This window comes from Rana temporaria, chromosome 1, assembly GCF_905171775.1.
Source record: "Rana temporaria chromosome 1, aRanTem1.1, whole genome shotgun sequence".
NCBI classification, from domain to species: Eukaryota; Metazoa; Chordata; class Amphibia; order Anura; family Ranidae; genus Rana; species Rana temporaria.
Genome location: NC_053489.1, coordinates 73,247,227 through 73,265,388, shown reverse-complemented (window position 1 = coordinate 73,265,388; position 18,162 = coordinate 73,247,227). Strand labels below are relative to the sequence as shown.

The window sequence follows — 18,162 nt, the reverse complement described above, 5'->3', positions numbered from 1 at the left end:
CAAGAAGACATTGCATAAATTGGCATTACCTTCAATGCTAAAAATTCTCTCTCCCAGGGTCCCAGCTTTATCTAAAAGTGCAGCTTCATCTGTCACGTTAAAGAAGAATTTCTCCTTGGGGTCACTGGCAATTTGTTTGATTTCATTGATCAGGTTTTTGCTGTCAATGCTGTATCTATTGTAGTACCCCAATACCTTTTAGAAACACAGACAAGAGAGAAAACTTTTGATGAGAGCAGCATTTTTAGTATAATTCTCAGCCTCATATAACATTACACATTAAATTCAAAATACTAAAAATAATTTACAAAGCCATCTGTAACTTGGACCCCCAGCTATATCACTAACCTAGTCCCAAAATACCAACCATCATTCTTTCCAAGACCTCCTGCTCTCTAGTTCCTTTGTCGTCTCCTCTCATGCTCGCCTCCAGGACTTCTTCCAAGCCTCTCCCAACCTTTGGAACTCCCTACCCAAATCTTTCCATCTATCTCAAACTTTATCCATTTGTAGGCGATCCCCGAAAACATTTCTCTTCAGAGAAGCCAATCCTGCCCAAAACTAACAACTGTACTTTTATTTTATGCATCAGCTCATCCCCCACAGTTATTATCTTTTGTATCACTTGATCCTCCCTTTCTAGATTTTAATCTCTAACGAGCAGGGCCCTCTGATTCCTCCTGTATTGAATTGTATTGTAACTGTACTGTTTGCCCTCATATTGTAAAGCGCTGCATAAGCTGTTGGTGCTATATAAATCCTGTATAATAATATAATAATAATAGTAATCAATAGGAAATCTAGCCATTAATTTCTGATTCATTTGACTTCCTATGGAGGGCCAAAAAAAAAAAGCTGCTGCTATTAACAAAAGGAGCTTTCGACTTCAACCAAACTATTCAAGAATGATAACAGTCATTTATGAGATATCCAGTGACTCTGATACACCAAATCAGACTACTCTACAAAAAAATTACTCTGCACAGGACCTAAAGACCAGGGGCCAGATTCTCGTAGTTCTGCGTATCTCTGCGGCGGCGTAATGTATCTGATTTACGTTACGCCGCCGCAACTTAGACGGGCAATTGCTGTATTCTCAAAGCACTTGCTCCGTAAGTTGCGGCGGCGTAGCGTAAATCGGCCGGCGTAAGCCCGCCTAATTCAAATTTGGATCAGGGGGGCGTGTTTTATGTAAATGTACTGTGACCCGACGTGATTGACATTTGAAATCTCCCAGTGTGCATTGCTCCTAATACGCCACAAGGACGTATTGGTTTTGACGTGGACGTAAATTACGTCCAGCCCCATTCACGGACGAGTTACGCAAACGATGCAAAATTTTCAAATTTCGACGCGGGAACGACGGCCATACTTAACATTGTTACGCCGCACTTATGCCACCATATAGCAGGGGCAACTATATGCCGGGAAAAGACTAATGTAAACGGCGTAACTTTACTGTGTCGGCCAGGCGTACGTTCGGGAATTCGCGTATTTAGCTAATTTGCATACTCGACGTGGAATTCGACGGAAGCGCCACCTAGCGGCCAGCGTAAAAACGCAGTTACGATCCGACGGCGTAAGAGACTTACGCCTGTCGGATCTAACAGCTATCTATGCGTAACTGATTCTAAGAATCAGGCGCATATATACGACGGCGCAATGCAGAGATACCTCGGTTGTGAATCTGGGCCCAGGTGAATAAGAATTTTTCACTTTTAACCACTTCCCGACCCCCGCATGTACATATACGTCCACAATATGGCACGTACAGGCACATGGGCGTACACGTACGTCCTCGCCTATTAGCGGGTGGGGGGTCCGATCGGGACCCCCCCCGCTACATGCGGAGGTCGGGTCCGCTCGGGGAGCGATCCGGGACCACGGCGCGGCTATTTGTTTATAGCCGCTCCGTCGCGATCGCTCCCCGGAGCTGAAGAACGAGGAGAGCCGTGTGTAAACACGGCTTCCCCGTCCTTCACTATGGCGGCGCATCGATCGCGTCATTCCCTTTATAGGGAAGACACGATCGATGACGTCATTCCTACAGCCACACCCCCAAACAGTTGTAAACACATACTGGGTGCACCCTAACTCCTACAGCGCCACCTGTGGTTAACTCCCAAACTGCAACTGTCATTTTCACAATAAAGAATGCAATTTAAATGCATTTTTTGCTGTGAAAATGAAAATGGTCCCAAAAATGTGTCAAAATTGTCCGAAGTGTCCGCCATAATGTCGCAGTCACGAAAAAAATTGCTGATCGCCGCCATTAGTAGTAAAAAAAAAATAAAAAATAAAAATGCAATAAAACTATCCCCTATTTTGTAAACACTATAAATTTTGCGCAAACCAATCGATAAACGCTTATTGCGATTTTTTTTACTAAAAATAGGTAGAAGAATACGTATCGGCCTAAACTGAGGAAAAAAAATGTTTTTATATATGTTTTTGGGGGATATTTATTACAGCAAAAAGTAAAAAATATTGCTTTTTTTTCAAAATTGTCGCTCTATTTTTGTTTATAGCGCAAAAACTAAAAACCGCAGATGTGATCAAATACCACCAAAAGAAAGCTCTATTTGTGGGGAAAAAAGGACGCCAATTTTGTTTGGGAGCCACGTCGCACGACCGCGCAATTGTCTGTTAAAGCGACGCAGTCCCGAACTGTAAAAACACCTTGGGTCTTTAGGCTGCATATTGGTCCGGGGCTTAAGTGGTTAATTCCATTTATTTTACTGACGCTTTTTTTGTAAATATTGTCTTGCAATTTTTCTTTTCTATAACACAATATTTTTGTATTAGTATCCGCGGCAATCTACGCCATGTCCGGCCCTGCCACTGTCTTCTGGGAGACACACATGTCCCAGAAGACAGCAGGTGTTAGAAGTTTCTCTTCCTGGTTCACCTGTGGGAGTGGATTCTTGCCATACACTGTGAGACAGCTGATTGGAGGAAAGGCACACACCTCCTCTTCACATATGCAGAGACTTGCAGAGCTGTGCTGTGAATAAACCAGCTCTCTGCTAATCTATTTATAGCACCCACCCTGACACAAAATTCAGGCTGGTTTTATCACAGTAGATAGACAACTTGTCAGAAGTTTGCTGATGACAGAAGAACGGAGCAGGAGAAAGTCGCAGGACGTATGGCTTTGAAGAGAGATAAGAAAACACTGCCGATATGGGTGCCCAGTTCAAATTGCACCCATGAATCGGGTTTACAACCACTTTAATGTTATCTTCAAGGCAAACAGATACTGGCAGATGTGACCAATTTTTTTTTTTAGGAGCTTTAATTTTCGCTGAAATAAAACTTGTACAATATAGAAATTTACAAATTGACACACTTAAAGAGGAACTGCAGTCTGCTCACATAATTTGTAATAATAACATGTTTGACATTCTGAAGCTTCCCTCCAACCACTTTGCATATTATTTTATATATACTGTGATTCTGTATTAGCCAGATATGCTACAGAAATCTCCCTCCACTGAGTCTGGCTGCAGCCATTTTAACTGTGGGCAGCTGAAGCTTCTGCCTGTTCACTTCCTGGAGTTACACAGACACACAGAGGCACACCTCCAGCTCTGCAGCCCTGCAGCTCTCATTGACCCTTGTATAACTCACCCCCCCCCCTCCCTTCCTGGCAAACTCTAACGAGAGTGAGAGCTGTGCATGATGTCACAATCCTAGGCTTTTTACCAGGCAAGAAACAGGAAGTGGGCTGTATAAGGTATTCACTGGCAAATGTTTTACTATCCAAAGTTAAAACAACAAGGGCAGGAGATTTAATCGATGGAAAGATGAAAGAATGACTGAAGGTTCTGCTTTAAAATATATGAAAATAAATAAAGATTTTTCAAATACCGCTATGCCAAATCGGGTAATCTTGTCCTTTTCACAGCGTGCAATGACTTCTTTTAGCACTGCGTTGTCATGAGATTCACCATCAGTAATGACCACCATGACTTTATTGGCATTTGGACGTCCTCCGTATTCAGCAGAAAATGCAAACTGCCTGTTTGATAAAGAGATAAAATCATTTACTGAATGACTGAATGAGTGAGTGGTAGTAGTTTCATCTAGTTTAAAATGTATACAATAGGGTTGAGCAGGGCTTTTTTTCAGTGGGAAAGCAGGGGAAACACAGTTCCGGCACCTCCAGCACTGAATATATGTAATGGCAATGGGTACCGGGGTATTCTGTCAGGAATCTATTTTTGTTTGGGGGGTCTATTGTTGCTGGTTGGACAATTGATGAGGGGGGGGGGGTCTATTGTTGCTGGCTGCTGGGAAATCTGTTGTTGTTGCTGGGGGTCTATTGTTGCTGGGGTGGTATTTTGTAACAGGTGGTCTATTGTTGCTGGGGGATCTATTGTTGCTGTGGTGGGTCTAGTGTTGCGGTGGGTATCTATTATTGCTGGGGGTAAATTATTGTTGCTGGGGTGGGTCTAGTGTTGCTGGGGTGGGTCTAGTGTTGCTGGGGGTGTCTATTATTGCTTGGGGGATTTATTATTGCTGGCGGCTCTATTGTTGCTGGGGTGGGTCTAGTGTTGCTGGGGGTGTCTATTATTGCTTGGGGGATTTATTGTTGCTGGGGGGTCTATTGTTGCTAGGGTGGGTCTAGTGTTGCAGGGGGTGTCTATTATTGCTTGGGGGATTTATTGTTGCTGGGGGGTCTATTGTTGCTGGGGAATCTATTGCTGCTGGGGTGGGTATAATGTTGATGGGGTGGGTCTAATATTGCTGGGGGTATCTATTATTGCTGGAAGATCTATTGTTGCTGTGGGAATTCATATTGCTGGGGGATCTATTATTTCTGAGGTGGGGGTCTATTTTCACTGGCTGCAAAGGATTTATTTTATTACTTTTCTATCATCAAAGCATACCATGCAAAAGCACCACAAAATAAAATTTGGTTCTGTATTCTCTAAACGGACCGGTACTGGGAGGTGGGTAGGGGGTGAAACCAAGGGGCGGTGCTCGGGTGTCGGTAGGGGCGGAGGTAAGTAGTGATTTAGAAGGGGAGAGTTCCTGCACCTATTTTCTGAGAAAAAAAGCCCTGGGGTTGAGTTACTTAGGACCCATTTACACTTGTGCGTTGTGGCAATGCATGGTGATGCACACGTTAATGCATTTTACCATAATGCATGGCAAAGTGTGTGCTCACTGTGCAATGTTTTGTGGTGCCATTCATTATTAATGGAATACCAATGTATTGTAAAGTAAAGCCCAATGCACAATGCAGCGCAGCGCACCACAATGGAATGCTTTCGTATAAATGGGCCCTTAGGGAGCACAGAGTTTTACACTTAACAAAATAATTGTTCACTTAGTAATTACGGTAAAGCTGCATTCACTTCAGGCAAACATGGGTATTCAAAGTGAACAGAGCTAGCGAGTAGAAATGAATGGGCCGCACACTGATGTCATCACCAATGCTGTAATATAATAAGTAGAGGATTCACAACAACATATGGGGGGGTTAGAAAAAGGGATTAGGAGGATTGGGGGATTATCCTCCCAATCCCTTTTTCTAACTAACACAGGGATGAGGTGCTGTATCTTCACTAGGACTTTCGATCACTAACCCCTCAACATATGGGGGGTTATTTACTAAAGGCAAATCCACTTTGCACTACAGGTGCACTTCAAAATGCAGTCGCTATAGATCCGAGGGGGGACATGCTAGGAAAATAAAACATTTAGCTTGTACATGATTGGATGATAAAATCAGCAGAGCTCCCCCTCATTTTAGAGCTACCCCTCAGATTTACAGTGACTGCACTTCCAGGTGCACTTTTATGCCACGTAGACACGATCGGTTCGTCTGAAGAAAACGGTTTGATGGAGCGTTTTCATCAGACGAACCGATCATGCGTGGGCCCGTGTGTGGGCCCCATCGGTTTTTTATCCATCGGTGAAAAAACTAGGAACTTGTTTTAAAATTATCTGATGGTTAACCCCCCTGGCGGTATCCCCGAGCATGACTCGGGGTTGATTTTATTGGCTAAAAATCGGTAACCCTGAGTCACGCTCGGGGTAGCTATGCAGAGCCTGCAGCGCGCGCTGGCTTACCTTGTTCCTGGATCCAGCGATGTCACTGTGCTGTGTGAGCGAGCGGGACCTCACTCGATTCACACAGCGTCCTCCTGTGCCGCCGATCTCCGTTCCCTGCGACGTTACGACGCACGCAGGCGGAGAACGGCGCCAAATTCAAAAACGTAAACAAACACTATACATACAGTATACTGTAATTTTATAGATTACAGTACTGTATGTAAAAAAATACACACCCCCCTTGTCCCTAGTGGTCTGCCCAGTGTCCTGCATGTCATTTTATATAATAAAAACTGTTCTTTCTGACTGGAAACTGTAGATTGTCCATAGCAACCAAAAGTGTCCCTTTATGTCAAAAATGGTTTTAGATCAGCTAGAAAACAGCGATAATAAATTAGAATCACTTGCAGAATTGTGCGATAGCGATTTGTGGGGAAATTCGTCATAAAAAATTATGACAGCGACAATTCTGCAACTGAGCAAATTTCAGTGATTTTGAGTTGATTACATTATTGAATAATTTTTATTATAATTATATTATTATTTGTTATAATTATTTATTATATTATAATTTATAATTTTGTTTTAAAAAAAATGTCATACCCGGGATGCCTATTAGACTCTGGTTTGGTCAGATTTAAGTGAGTTATTCCTAAAATTACAGGTCTACAGTATAAAACGCCAAATTTGCTTGCAAATAATTGTACCGCTTTCAGCATGTTTTTTCTGAAAGAATCATACCGCCAGGGAGGTTAAAAAACCGATAGAAAAAAACGATCGTCTGTGGGCACATCCATCGGTTAAAAATCCACACATGCTCAGAATCAAGTCGACGCATGCTTGGAAGCATTGAACTTAATTTTTCCCAGCACATCGTTGTGTTTTACGTCACCGCGTTCTGACGTGATCGTTTTTTTAACTGATGGTGTGTAGGCACGACTGATGAAAGTCAGCTTCATCGGATATCTGATGAAAAAATCCATCAGTCCGTTTTCATCGGATGAACCGATCGTGTGTACAGGGCGTTAGTTTGCACTTGTAGTGCAAAGTGGATTTGCCTTTTGTAAATAACCCCCATAGTGTCATCACTTATGTACTGTAAACCTATTGCTCCCCCTCCCCCTTTTTTTTTTGATTATGGAATGATTGTTTTTGGCTTTCCATACCAAGGAGGAATTGGGACCCGTCCTTACCTCAACCTGACTGCATCTTTTTCCATATCCTTTGATATTGGTTTGTATAGGTGGCATGTTTTTTATTTTTTTATATCCTAGCTGGCCCAGTACCATAAACATTTGAAAGGTAGAGAGGATGAGTGTGAGGTAATTATGACCCTACGTAGGTACTATCCCATAAAGATCAGTAAATAAAAATGGAAATGGATGGGACTTTAAATGTACCTAATGAATATACGATACCAAACAAATAAATATTTATTTTCCATATAACAAATTGATGAATTAAAAAAGGTTGAATGTGTAATTGGTTAAAACCACAGTTAAAGGGGTTGTAAAGGTTTGTTTTTATTTTCTAAATAGGTTCCTTTAAGCTAGTGTATTGTTGGTTCACTTACCTTTTCCTTTGATTTTTACTTCTAAATATTTTTTTTTCTTTGTCTGAATTTCTCACTTCCTGTTTCTCCTCAGTAAGCTTTCCACCATCATCCGAGCGGTGGAAAGTCAATCAGAACAGCTTCCTGAACAGCTTACTGAGGAGGAACAGGAAGTGAGAAATTCAGACAAAGAAAACAAAGAGAAAAATCATTTAGAGGAAATGTAAGTGAACCAACAATGCACTAGCTTAACCACTTGCTTACTGGGCACATAAACCCCCTTCGTTCCCAGGCGAAATTTCAGCTTCCGGCACTGCGTCACTTTAACTGACATTTGCGCGGTCGTGCGACGTGGCTCCCAAACAAAATTGACGTCCTTTTTTCCCCACAAATAGAGCTTTCTTTTGGTGGTATTTGATCACCTCTGCGGTTTTTATTTTTTGCGCTATAAACAAAAAAAGAGCGACAATTTAAAAAAAATATACATTTTTTTTACTTGTTGCTATAATAAATAGCCCAATTTTTTTTTCTCAGTCTAGGCCGATATGTTTTCTACATATGTTTGGTAAAAAAAAAAAAATCGCAATAAGTGACTGGTTTGCGCAAAAGTTATAGCGCCTACAAAATATGGGACAGAATTATTTTTTTTTATTATTTTTTTTTACTAGTAATGGCGGCGATCTGCGGTTTTTTTGGGGGGGACTGCGACATTATGGCGGACACATCGGACACTTTTGACACATTTTTGGCGCCATTCACATTTATACTGCGATCAGTGCTATAAATATGCACTAATTACTGTATAAATGTGACTGGCATTAAAGGGGTTAACACTAGGGGGTGAGGGAGGGGTTAAATGTGTACCTGCATAGGGTTCTAACTGTGTGTGGAGGGGGACTGACTGGGGGAGGTGACCGATCTGTGTCCCTATGTACAAGGGACACAGATCGGTCTCCTCTCTCCCTGACAGGACATGGATCTGTGTGTTTACACACACAGATCCATGTCCTTGTCTCTGTAACCGCCGATCGCGTGTGTCTAGCGGACATTGCGGCCGCCAGGCAAGCGCATCGGCATCTCAGTGATGCGGCGGGCGCGCCCCCCAGTGGCCAGGAGGAGCGGGGGCCATATAAAGACAGCCACTTAGAGATTTAGAGCCACCCTGCGGCCGTACAAAGTCGTACGGCCGTCGGGAAGTGGTTAAGCCATGTACACACGATCAGATTTTCTGATGGGAATTGTGTGATGACAGCCTGAAAATCCGACCGTTTGTAAGCTCCATCAAACAATTGTCAGATTTTCCACTGACAAATGTTGGATGGCAGGCTTTTAAATTTTCTGCGGACAACGGTCTGTTGTCAGATTTTCCCATCGTGGTGTATACAAGTCCATTAGACAAAAGTCCAAATTACAAACACGCATGCTCGGAATCAATGCTCACCAAACACGACATTAGCAGAAGGTGCCCAAAGGGTGGTGCTCAAGAGCTTGGAAATAAAATCATCTGTTATTGTTTAAATGTATCTTTTGTCAATAATATGCTTGTATACCATTACAGTATATGTACAAATTTGTGCTCCAGTCTAAGGCCCTGATGAAACGGGATTCCCCGCAAAATGCATAGGCCATCTTCTTTGATTCTTCAGTCAGGACCAGCACATCCTGGACGCTTCAACAGTAACTGTGGTTTTAACCAATTGCACTTTCAGCCTTTTTAATTCAACCATTTGTTAGGCTGCATTCACACCTGAGCGACAAAACGCCCGACGCCGGACGCTTCTGCCGCTAGAGGGGAGAATTCCCATTGCTGTCTATGGAGATGGTTCACATCTCATAGACGCCGAACGCCTGTCGCCTGAAAAAAAGTCCCGGACCCTTTTTTTCAGGCGACAGTGGCGTTTTCCCATTGGCAGCAATGGGAAGACTTTTGAAAAAACAAAAAAAATTGAAAGTTTCACACCCGCGGCAAAATACGCCGCTACCGCCGAACGCGGCTGTCGCTCAGGTGTGAATGGGGCTTTAGATGGAAAATAAAGATTTGTTTACCGTATATACTCGAGTATAAGCAGAGGCACCTAATTTTAGCACAAAAAAATTAGAACCGTATTGACTTGAGTATAAGTCTAGGTGTCCATCTGCATGCCTCACTGTGCCTCACTTTGCCTCACTGTGTCCATGTGCATGCCTCACTGTGTCCATGCCTCACTGTGCCCATGCCCCATGGTGTCCATGCCTCACTGTGTCCATGCCTCACTGTGTCCATGCCTCACTGTGCCTCACTTTGCCTCACTGTGTCCATGTGCATGCCTCACTGTGCCTCACTTTGCCTCACTGTGTCCATGTGCATGCCTCACTGTGTCCATGCCTCACTGTGCCCATGCCCCATGGTGTCCATGCCTCACTGTGTCCATGCCTCACTGTGTCCATGCCTCACTGTGCCTCACTTTTCCTCTCTGTGTCCATGCCTCACTGTGTCCATGTCTCACTGTGTCCATGTCTCACTGTGCCCATGCCTCACTGTGTTCATGACTAGACTTACATTTAACATGGCAGTATATAGAAGGGGTGCCGGCTTTGAAAAATCTTTTCTCCCCCGGCCGTAGGTCCTCCAGACAGCAAACGTTGCACACTTGTAGAGGAGAACTGGGGTTATGTGTGTGCCAAGTTACGGCCGGCCGATACCGGGTCCCCAAAGTTACCGGATAAATTACCATTTAACATGGGAGTCTATGGAAAGGGGTGCCCGATTTTGAAAAATCGGTGCACCCCGGCCGTAGGTCTCCCGGACAACAAACTTCGCACACTTGGAGAGGAAGAGTGTGGCTATATGTGTGCCAAGTTTGTGAGATATCCATAAAGTTCGGGAGATTAGGCGCAAAAAGGTGGCTCGAGTTTAAGCCGAGGGGGGCATTTTCAGCAAAAAAACTTGGCTTATACTCGAGTATATACGGTACTTTTAAGCTTTTTGGTGTGTGTATTCATTAGACCCTGCAAGGTACATGTAAAGTCCCACCCAATTCTGTTTTTATTTGTTTACAGTACCCTAGTTATAGTTATGTACCACTACAGTTCTTTTGCACAGGATTTTTCCAACTTAGTGCCTTGTCTGCCCTGCCACCCAGGGAGGGGTTGCGCCTGGGGTCTGGTGTAAACGTTGTTATTACATAATGCATATTAATGTGTATGATGTTGTTTATTATGTTTTATCTTATTTTTTCAGTTACATTTGTTTTCTCTCCGCCTCCTGAAGAAACTGTTTGTAGCGCAAAACATGTAGAAGACAATATTATATATAGGGTTTTTTGTGATAATGTGATAATACTGTGATAATGTGATGTCTGCTTATATGATGACTGTCTACAGACAATCTTTGTTGAATGGAAATATTTTCTAGATTCTGAGGGGTCACATTATATATATTTTTTTTCCTTTGATGCATGTTTTTATAATGATGTTTATAATAAAACTAAATTGTATTTTGTAAGAATTGTGTCACTGTTCACGGAGTACCAGGAACATCTATTTTTGTTTGTCTCTTCTCCAGTGGATTAGCAATTAGGGCAAGGTAACCCCATTTTTCCTTTTTGTTTTTTCCTTCGTTTTACCCTTGATTTGTTATATAGTCTCGTCGGTCAACCACTCACGCATTTTACGCTGCAAAGGGCTTAATCTTGGAGATCTTAATCACTGTTAAAGTGGTTGAAAAGGCTGAAGATTTTATACCTTCATGCATTCTTTGCATGAAGGTAAACAAACCTTCTGTGTGCTGTTCCCACCATAGCCCCCCTAATACTCACCTGAGCCCCCTCTCAATCCAGTGAAAAACCTCGGCTGTCCTGAGACTCCCTCATCTTATTGGCTGAGACTAGGGATGCGCTCAATGTTCGAGTCGAACGTAAGTTTGATTAGAACTTCGGCGTCCGCCGAATATCATGTAGCATTCGCAGCAAATTTGAGCGTTGCGGAATGCCCCATTGATGTCTGATGATTGGCCAAAGCATGCACCTGACCTGCATGCTTTGGTCAATCACAGCGCGGTCTGCTGCAAGAGTCATAATTGGCTAAAGACAGGGAGCCAATCATGGCTCAGGGGGACTTTATAACTTTTTTTTTTTTAAGCCAAACCTTTAATACCACTTTAAGTGATCAAATCGTAAAGGGTACTATGTCTGCTATTAGCCGTTGCATACCCGGCGCATCATTTAAAGTCCCAACCTCTTTTGTTTTTCCATTTTCATAACTTATAATGTCAATAAATCTAAATTGTCAGATTGCAGTTTGGACATTTTTCAGGGATTCCTAACCATGACATCAAATAAATGTGTAATATATATATATATATGACTATATATTTGACTTACAGAACAATACCACTCTACGAATGCTATCCTTATCATACTGGAATATTGTGAAATAGACATACAAATAGATGTATACACAGGAACTGAGTAATTACTGCCCCCTTAATGGACAATCCATGAGTTATAACTTTACAAGAGGACTTTGATGTACTGTAGAATGTTAATGACAGACAAACAGGAACATACCACTATAAAATGAAAGAAATCTTTACAAGCATGTATTCCAGGTCAAATGTTAACAAACTTCTACAATATTGAGTTACGCAATGTAATAAAGCCTAACACACACACACACACAGACACGGGGAGGGTTTACAGAAAAAGCTTATATTTTAAAGGGAAAATGTAGCTTTAAATGAAAAAAGAATGCAGTTCTACCTGCTTCAGTTCTGGAAATAATATTAATATCCTTTTCCTATGGACTGCAGAAATCATTCAACTTCAGATATTGAAAGGAGAGGCAATAGGAAGTTTTGCAGAGGGCGCGACCAACACAGCACACATATACAAGGGCCCGGATTCACAGACAGCGGCGCACATTTATGCCGCTGTAGCGTATCTCCTGTCCGCTATGCCGACGCAGCGCAGAGAGGCAAGCACTGAATTCACAAAGCCTGTGGACGCATCCCAGTGCGCATGCTCAGAATCACGTCGGAACTACTCCCTAAGATACGTCGGATCACTGCCTACAGCGTGAACGTAACCTACGCTCAGCCATATTCACGTCCAACGTAAACTACGTAAAATACACCGGATTGTGTTCCCTGGTGCAGCCCTTTGCATGGATGCTGCTGAGTTACACCTCCTTTATGGGGCATAACTTTTCGCCGGACGTATGACTTTACGCGCACTGCGTAAAACACACGCAAACGCAGCGCAGAGAGGCAAGCATTGCATTCAGCAAGCCAGTGCTCCCAACGCTGCGCCAGCGTGGATTTCGAAGGCGTACGCCGGTGTAGGTGGAAGTGGGCGTGACCCCATGCAAATAAGGGGCGAGCGCCAGACAGGTAGGTATCACGAACTGCGCATGCGCCGTGACGTGGACGCACCCCCCTGCGCCTGCTCATAATCATGCCGGCACAACTGCCTAGGCTACGCCGGATCACTGCGTACGCCGTGAACATAACGTACGCCCAGCCAGACACATGTCCAAACGCACAATACGCCGGCTTGTGTTCCCTGGTGCAGACCTGAGCATGTCTGTTGCTGGGTTGCACCTCCTTTATGGGGAATAACTTTACGCTGGACGTACAACTTACGCTCATCTCGCGTAGCATGCGCCGGGCACACGCACGTTCGTGAATCGCCGTATTTTCCTCATTTGCATGTTTGAATGGCTATTCAATGGGAGCGGCACCATGCTCTCAGCCTAAACGTATACCCACCCTACGCCGGCGTAAGCAAGATACGTCGGCGGGGTGTAGCGTGGGTCTGGCGCACAGATACGACGGCGCACATTTGCACTTACGTCGGCGTAACTTGTTATACGTCGGCGTAAGTGCTTTGTGAATCTGGGCCATAATATACAGCAATGGGTTTAACATGTTGCTGTTTTGTTGCGATACAATGCCTTAAAATTTGCATTTCACCACATTTTAATTCAACTGATTGTGTGAATGGACCCTAAATGGTTTACAAATCAAGAAATGTATGGTGCATGTTCATTAAAAATGTAGGTTTTAACAAACCTGCACCACAGTTCACCATCTGTGCGTTGTGGAGCACTGGCTACATTTGTTAGGGTGTCATTCAAAATGTACTTTGTTATGTGCGGTTGAGTTTTTTTTAGAAAATTCGGAAATATAGCAGATGGCCAATCCAAGTAGCAATTTAACAAATTTCAAAGAGATGGTACACTTTATTGAAATAATAATAAAAAAAAACTAAAAGAAAAGAGACAAAAAATGTTTTCTTGTGTTTTAACAGGGAGTTCAGTTAGAAAAAGTTTATTTTATTTTATTTTGTGTATTTTACTTCCAAACTGTGTAGGCCCGTGCCTGCGTTCCTCCCTACTGGCTTAAAGTACACCTCCCTCTTATTTTATAGAAACGAGGAGAGGGGTGGTGATCTGAAGTTCAGAACAGAGAACAGGGCAGATCTGACAACAGTGCTTGGGCTTTCAGTGCAACAGAAGCATTTTTTCACCTTAATGCCGCGTACAAACGGACGTTTTATGTGATGAAAAAAAATGACGTTTTTAAAAACTTCACTTTAATTGACCGTGTGTGGGGGAAAACGTTGTTTTATGTCTTCTAAAAAACGACCAAAAAAAATTGAAGCATGCTTCAATTTTATGTGTCATTTTTCAAAACGTCAACTTTTACTTCACAGAAATTGACCGTGTGTAGCAAAAACGTCGTTTAAAACGACGTTTTTTCATCCGCGCATGCCCAGAAGCTACTTATGAAGCGAGCTTCAATGGAAAAACTTGGTGGAACGTAACCTCGCTTTGCAAGATCATTGTGAGAAAACGATGGTGTGTAGGCAACTTCGTCTTTGAAAATTGAAGTTTCAAAAACGTCGTTTTTTACTTCACAGAAAATGTCGTTTTTTTTCATCACATAAAGTGATGGTGTGTATGCGGCATAAGGCTGCTTTCACAGTGAGGCGCTTTGCAGGCGTTTTAGCGCTAAAAATAGCATGAAAACTGCCTCCCATTCATCTCAATGGATGCTTTCACACTGAGGCGTTGCGCTGGAGGGGCGTTGAGAAAAGTCCTGCAAGCAGCATCTTTGGAGCTTGTTTGTAGCGCTAAAAAAAGTGCTTAAAAAACGCCCAAATCCATTGAGATGAATGTGAAGCGCTTTAAAAGCGCATTAAAAGCATATGAAAAATGTCCTATACGGTACACTGAAGCTGTGGGAGGTTCACATGACCACAGTGCAGTTTAGGATGGGATGGATCCAATAGCGACGTTCTTGCCTCTGTTTCAGGATATGTTCCCAAAACATTAGCACAAAAGTTAACAGTAGCTCAGTAAACTCCATTTTCTCTTTATTCAGTCTCTTCACCTACGAAATACCAGGAAGTGTACAGGATGTGATGTAATAGGGTGGGTTTTTAAGCTAACGCTTCAAAAACGCGTCAAAACCGCTTGCGTGTTAACGCGATAACACGGTAAAATCGCATCTAAAAGGCAATAGCATTAGGCGTTAAATAGGCGTTTTTTAAATGCGTCAGTGTAAAAGCAGCTTAATACAGGAATTTAGAAGCACGCTGGATTTTTAGCCAGATAAATAGATGCTTTTCTGCATGTGCAGCAACAGGAACAAAAACAAATATGCATTTATTGTAGAGACATAATGAATTTAGGGTATTGTTACAGGCACAATATTAGATATTCAAAAATTAGTGTATAAATAACATCTCAATTTTAAAAGAACTAGTGATGTATATAAAATAAGTGCCACTTTTAAGTTAATTAGAAAATATAAATAAAGTTATTAGAGAAAGTGCTTTGTGCTGTTATGAACATCTAGTTATATGCTTCACACGTCGATCCACTCCAATTTGTGCTCTTATATGGACCGCACTCACCAGATTTCTACCCCCTCTTGGGGTTTTCACCGTTCACAGTGTATGCCACTGTGCAGCACTCTGGCAAAAACACGTCCTGCTGTGGTCCTGGGGGTGCTGTCAGTAGTTATGGCATATGCAGGAAAGAAAAAGGGGTCCCAACATAGTGTAGTACCGTTTAAAAATCGGTATTTATTGGTAAAACAAATAGGTACTCACAATATTGTTGAATCAACAGAGCATTGATTTAGCATGCAGAAAACGGAAGTGTTAGTGGCGTTCTGTTGGACCATGTGAAGCATATAACTAGATGTTCATAACAGCACGAAGCACTTTCTCTAATAACTTTATTTATATTTTCTAATTAACTTAAAAGCGGCACTTACCGGTATTTCATTTTTCTTTGTCATTGTTCACACTTTTGGAGTGGATATCACAAGTAATGTAGCACTAAGATTTACTTATTTGGATCACTTGGGACTGCGTATATCGCAGCTGCTAATTTATTTTCACATTGTTATTATATTTTTATATACATCACTAGTATTGTTCTTTTAAAATTGAGATGTTATTTATCCACTAATTTTTGAATATCTAATATTGTGTCTGTAACAATACTAAAAATATCAGCACTGCATTGAAAAATTGAGATGTTATGTATACACTAATTTTTGAATATACATGGCCAGATTCACATATGTTTGCGGCGGCGTAACGTATGTCCTTTACGTTACACCGCCGCAAGTTTTCAGCGCAAGTGCCTGATTCACCAAGCACTTGCGTGTAAACTTACGGCGGTGTAACGTAAAGCCGTCCGGCGCAAGCCCGCCTAATTCAAATTAGGCACGCTCCCGCGCCGAACGTTCTGCGCATGCTCCGCTCGCAATTTTCCCGCCGTGCTTTGCGCGAAATTACGGCGCCCCGACGTGTTTTTTGAACGGCAAAGTGCGTAACGTAATTTCGTATTCCCGGACGTCTTACGCAAAAATAAATAATTTTAAAAATAATAATTTTACCCCATGTAAATAGCACTCTTAACTTTACGACGCGAAAAACCGACGTAAGAGACTTCGACGAAGGCGCGTACCTTTGTGGATCGCCGTAAACACCTAATTTGCATACCCGACGCTGGAAAACGATGCAAACTCCACCCGGCGGCGGCCGAAGTATTGCATCCTAAGATCCTAAGATCCGATGGTGTAAGTCAATTACACCTGTCGGATCTTAGGGCTATCTATGCGTAACTGATTCTATGAATCAGCCGCATAGATACTCTCAGAGATACGACGGCGTATCAGGAGATACGCCGTCGTATCTCTTTTGTGAATCTGGCCCATAATATTGTGCCTGTAAGGCCCCATACTCACGAGCAAACATGTCTGCTGAAACTGGCCCGCAGGCCAGTTTCAGCAGACATGTTTGGTCGTGTGTGGGCGCGAGCGGGCCGAATTCCAGCAAACATTTGCCCGCCGGGCCTTTTCCCAGCAGACAAATATTCCTGGACTTGTTTTAAAACAGTCCGCTGGAATTCAGCCCGCTCGGACATGTACGGTCGTCAGTACAGACCTACCGTACATGTCCAGGCGCCCGCCGTCCCTCGCATGCGTCGAATGACTTCGACGCATGCGTGGAAGCATTTTAAAGGCGGGCCGCCCACGTCGCCGCGTCATTGTCGCGGCGACACCGCGTCATCGACGCGGCGACACCGCGGACACGCCCCGCGTATTGTTTACGCGCGGACTTCTGTACGATGGTGTGTACAACCATCGTACAGAAGCCCTCTGGCAGACATGTATGGTGGAAACGGTCCGACGGACCGCTTTCACCATACATGTTTGTCCGTGTGTACCCGGCCTTACAATACCCAAAATATCAGCACTCTATTCCACAAAGCTAGCGCCATTCCTACTCCCATCCTCTCTTCAACTATTATCTCACCTAGGTGAAATAAATTAGGTAGGGGCAGCTGCTTAACCCAATTAATTAAGGACGTAATAACCCTATACTCGCTTAAGGCAATATTTAGTTCCATTGCGCGGATTCATTTTTTACTTTTTTTTTTTTGTTTCATTCTTTTTTATTGAAAAATAAGTAAAAAAAAGACAGTAACATGGATTGTAGGATGATACATAGCAACGACATATAATATTACAGAAGTGGCAAGATAGTAAACAGCACAAAACCAGTTATGGCATATCTACGATGCATGTTACAAAATACAGTAACTAAAACAAAGAACAAATTAGCTAAATCCGGGAACCACTTAGCTAAGTCTAGAAACAAGAGACAAAATCAAGAAGCATGAAACAAACAAACAAGCAAACAAACAGCAGGTCTAGTTCGGAAAGGACTGAGATTGCACATTCAATCACCGATCTTTGGCCCAGAGAACCCATAGTTGCCACTGACAGTCAAAGAGGTGTTTAGAGCCATATTTGTAAGCCAGTAAGTTTTCAAACGCAAAGTTCTGTTTAACTATATCGATTACCTATGATACGTTAGGAGACAAGTTAGACTTCCATTTCCTAGCAATTAACAACCTAGCGGCTAGCAAGATGTGGGTGACAATTTTTCGGCAGTCTAGGGGGAAAAGATCAATACCTAAGTTGAGAATCGCCAGAGCTGGAGAGGGCTTGATGAGGATCCCGGTAATATCAGAGATGGTACAAA

General features: G+C 42.8%; 1 protein-coding gene across 1 annotated transcript in view; it reads right to left on the bottom strand.

Moving 5' to 3' along the window:
- The window catches only part of ITGA2 (integrin subunit alpha 2), a 232,354-nt gene that overhangs the window by 92,662 nt on the left and 121,530 nt on the right, over nt 1-18,162 (bottom strand). Inside the window, exons 8-9 of the mRNA XM_040339318.1 lie at nt 3,871-4,021; nt 30-195 (exon numbers count right to left, since the gene is read on the bottom strand). Coding sequence (XP_040195252.1) covers nt 30-195; nt 3,871-4,021 — 317 coding nt within the window. The remainder of the gene's footprint in view (nt 1-29; nt 196-3,870; nt 4,022-18,162) is intronic.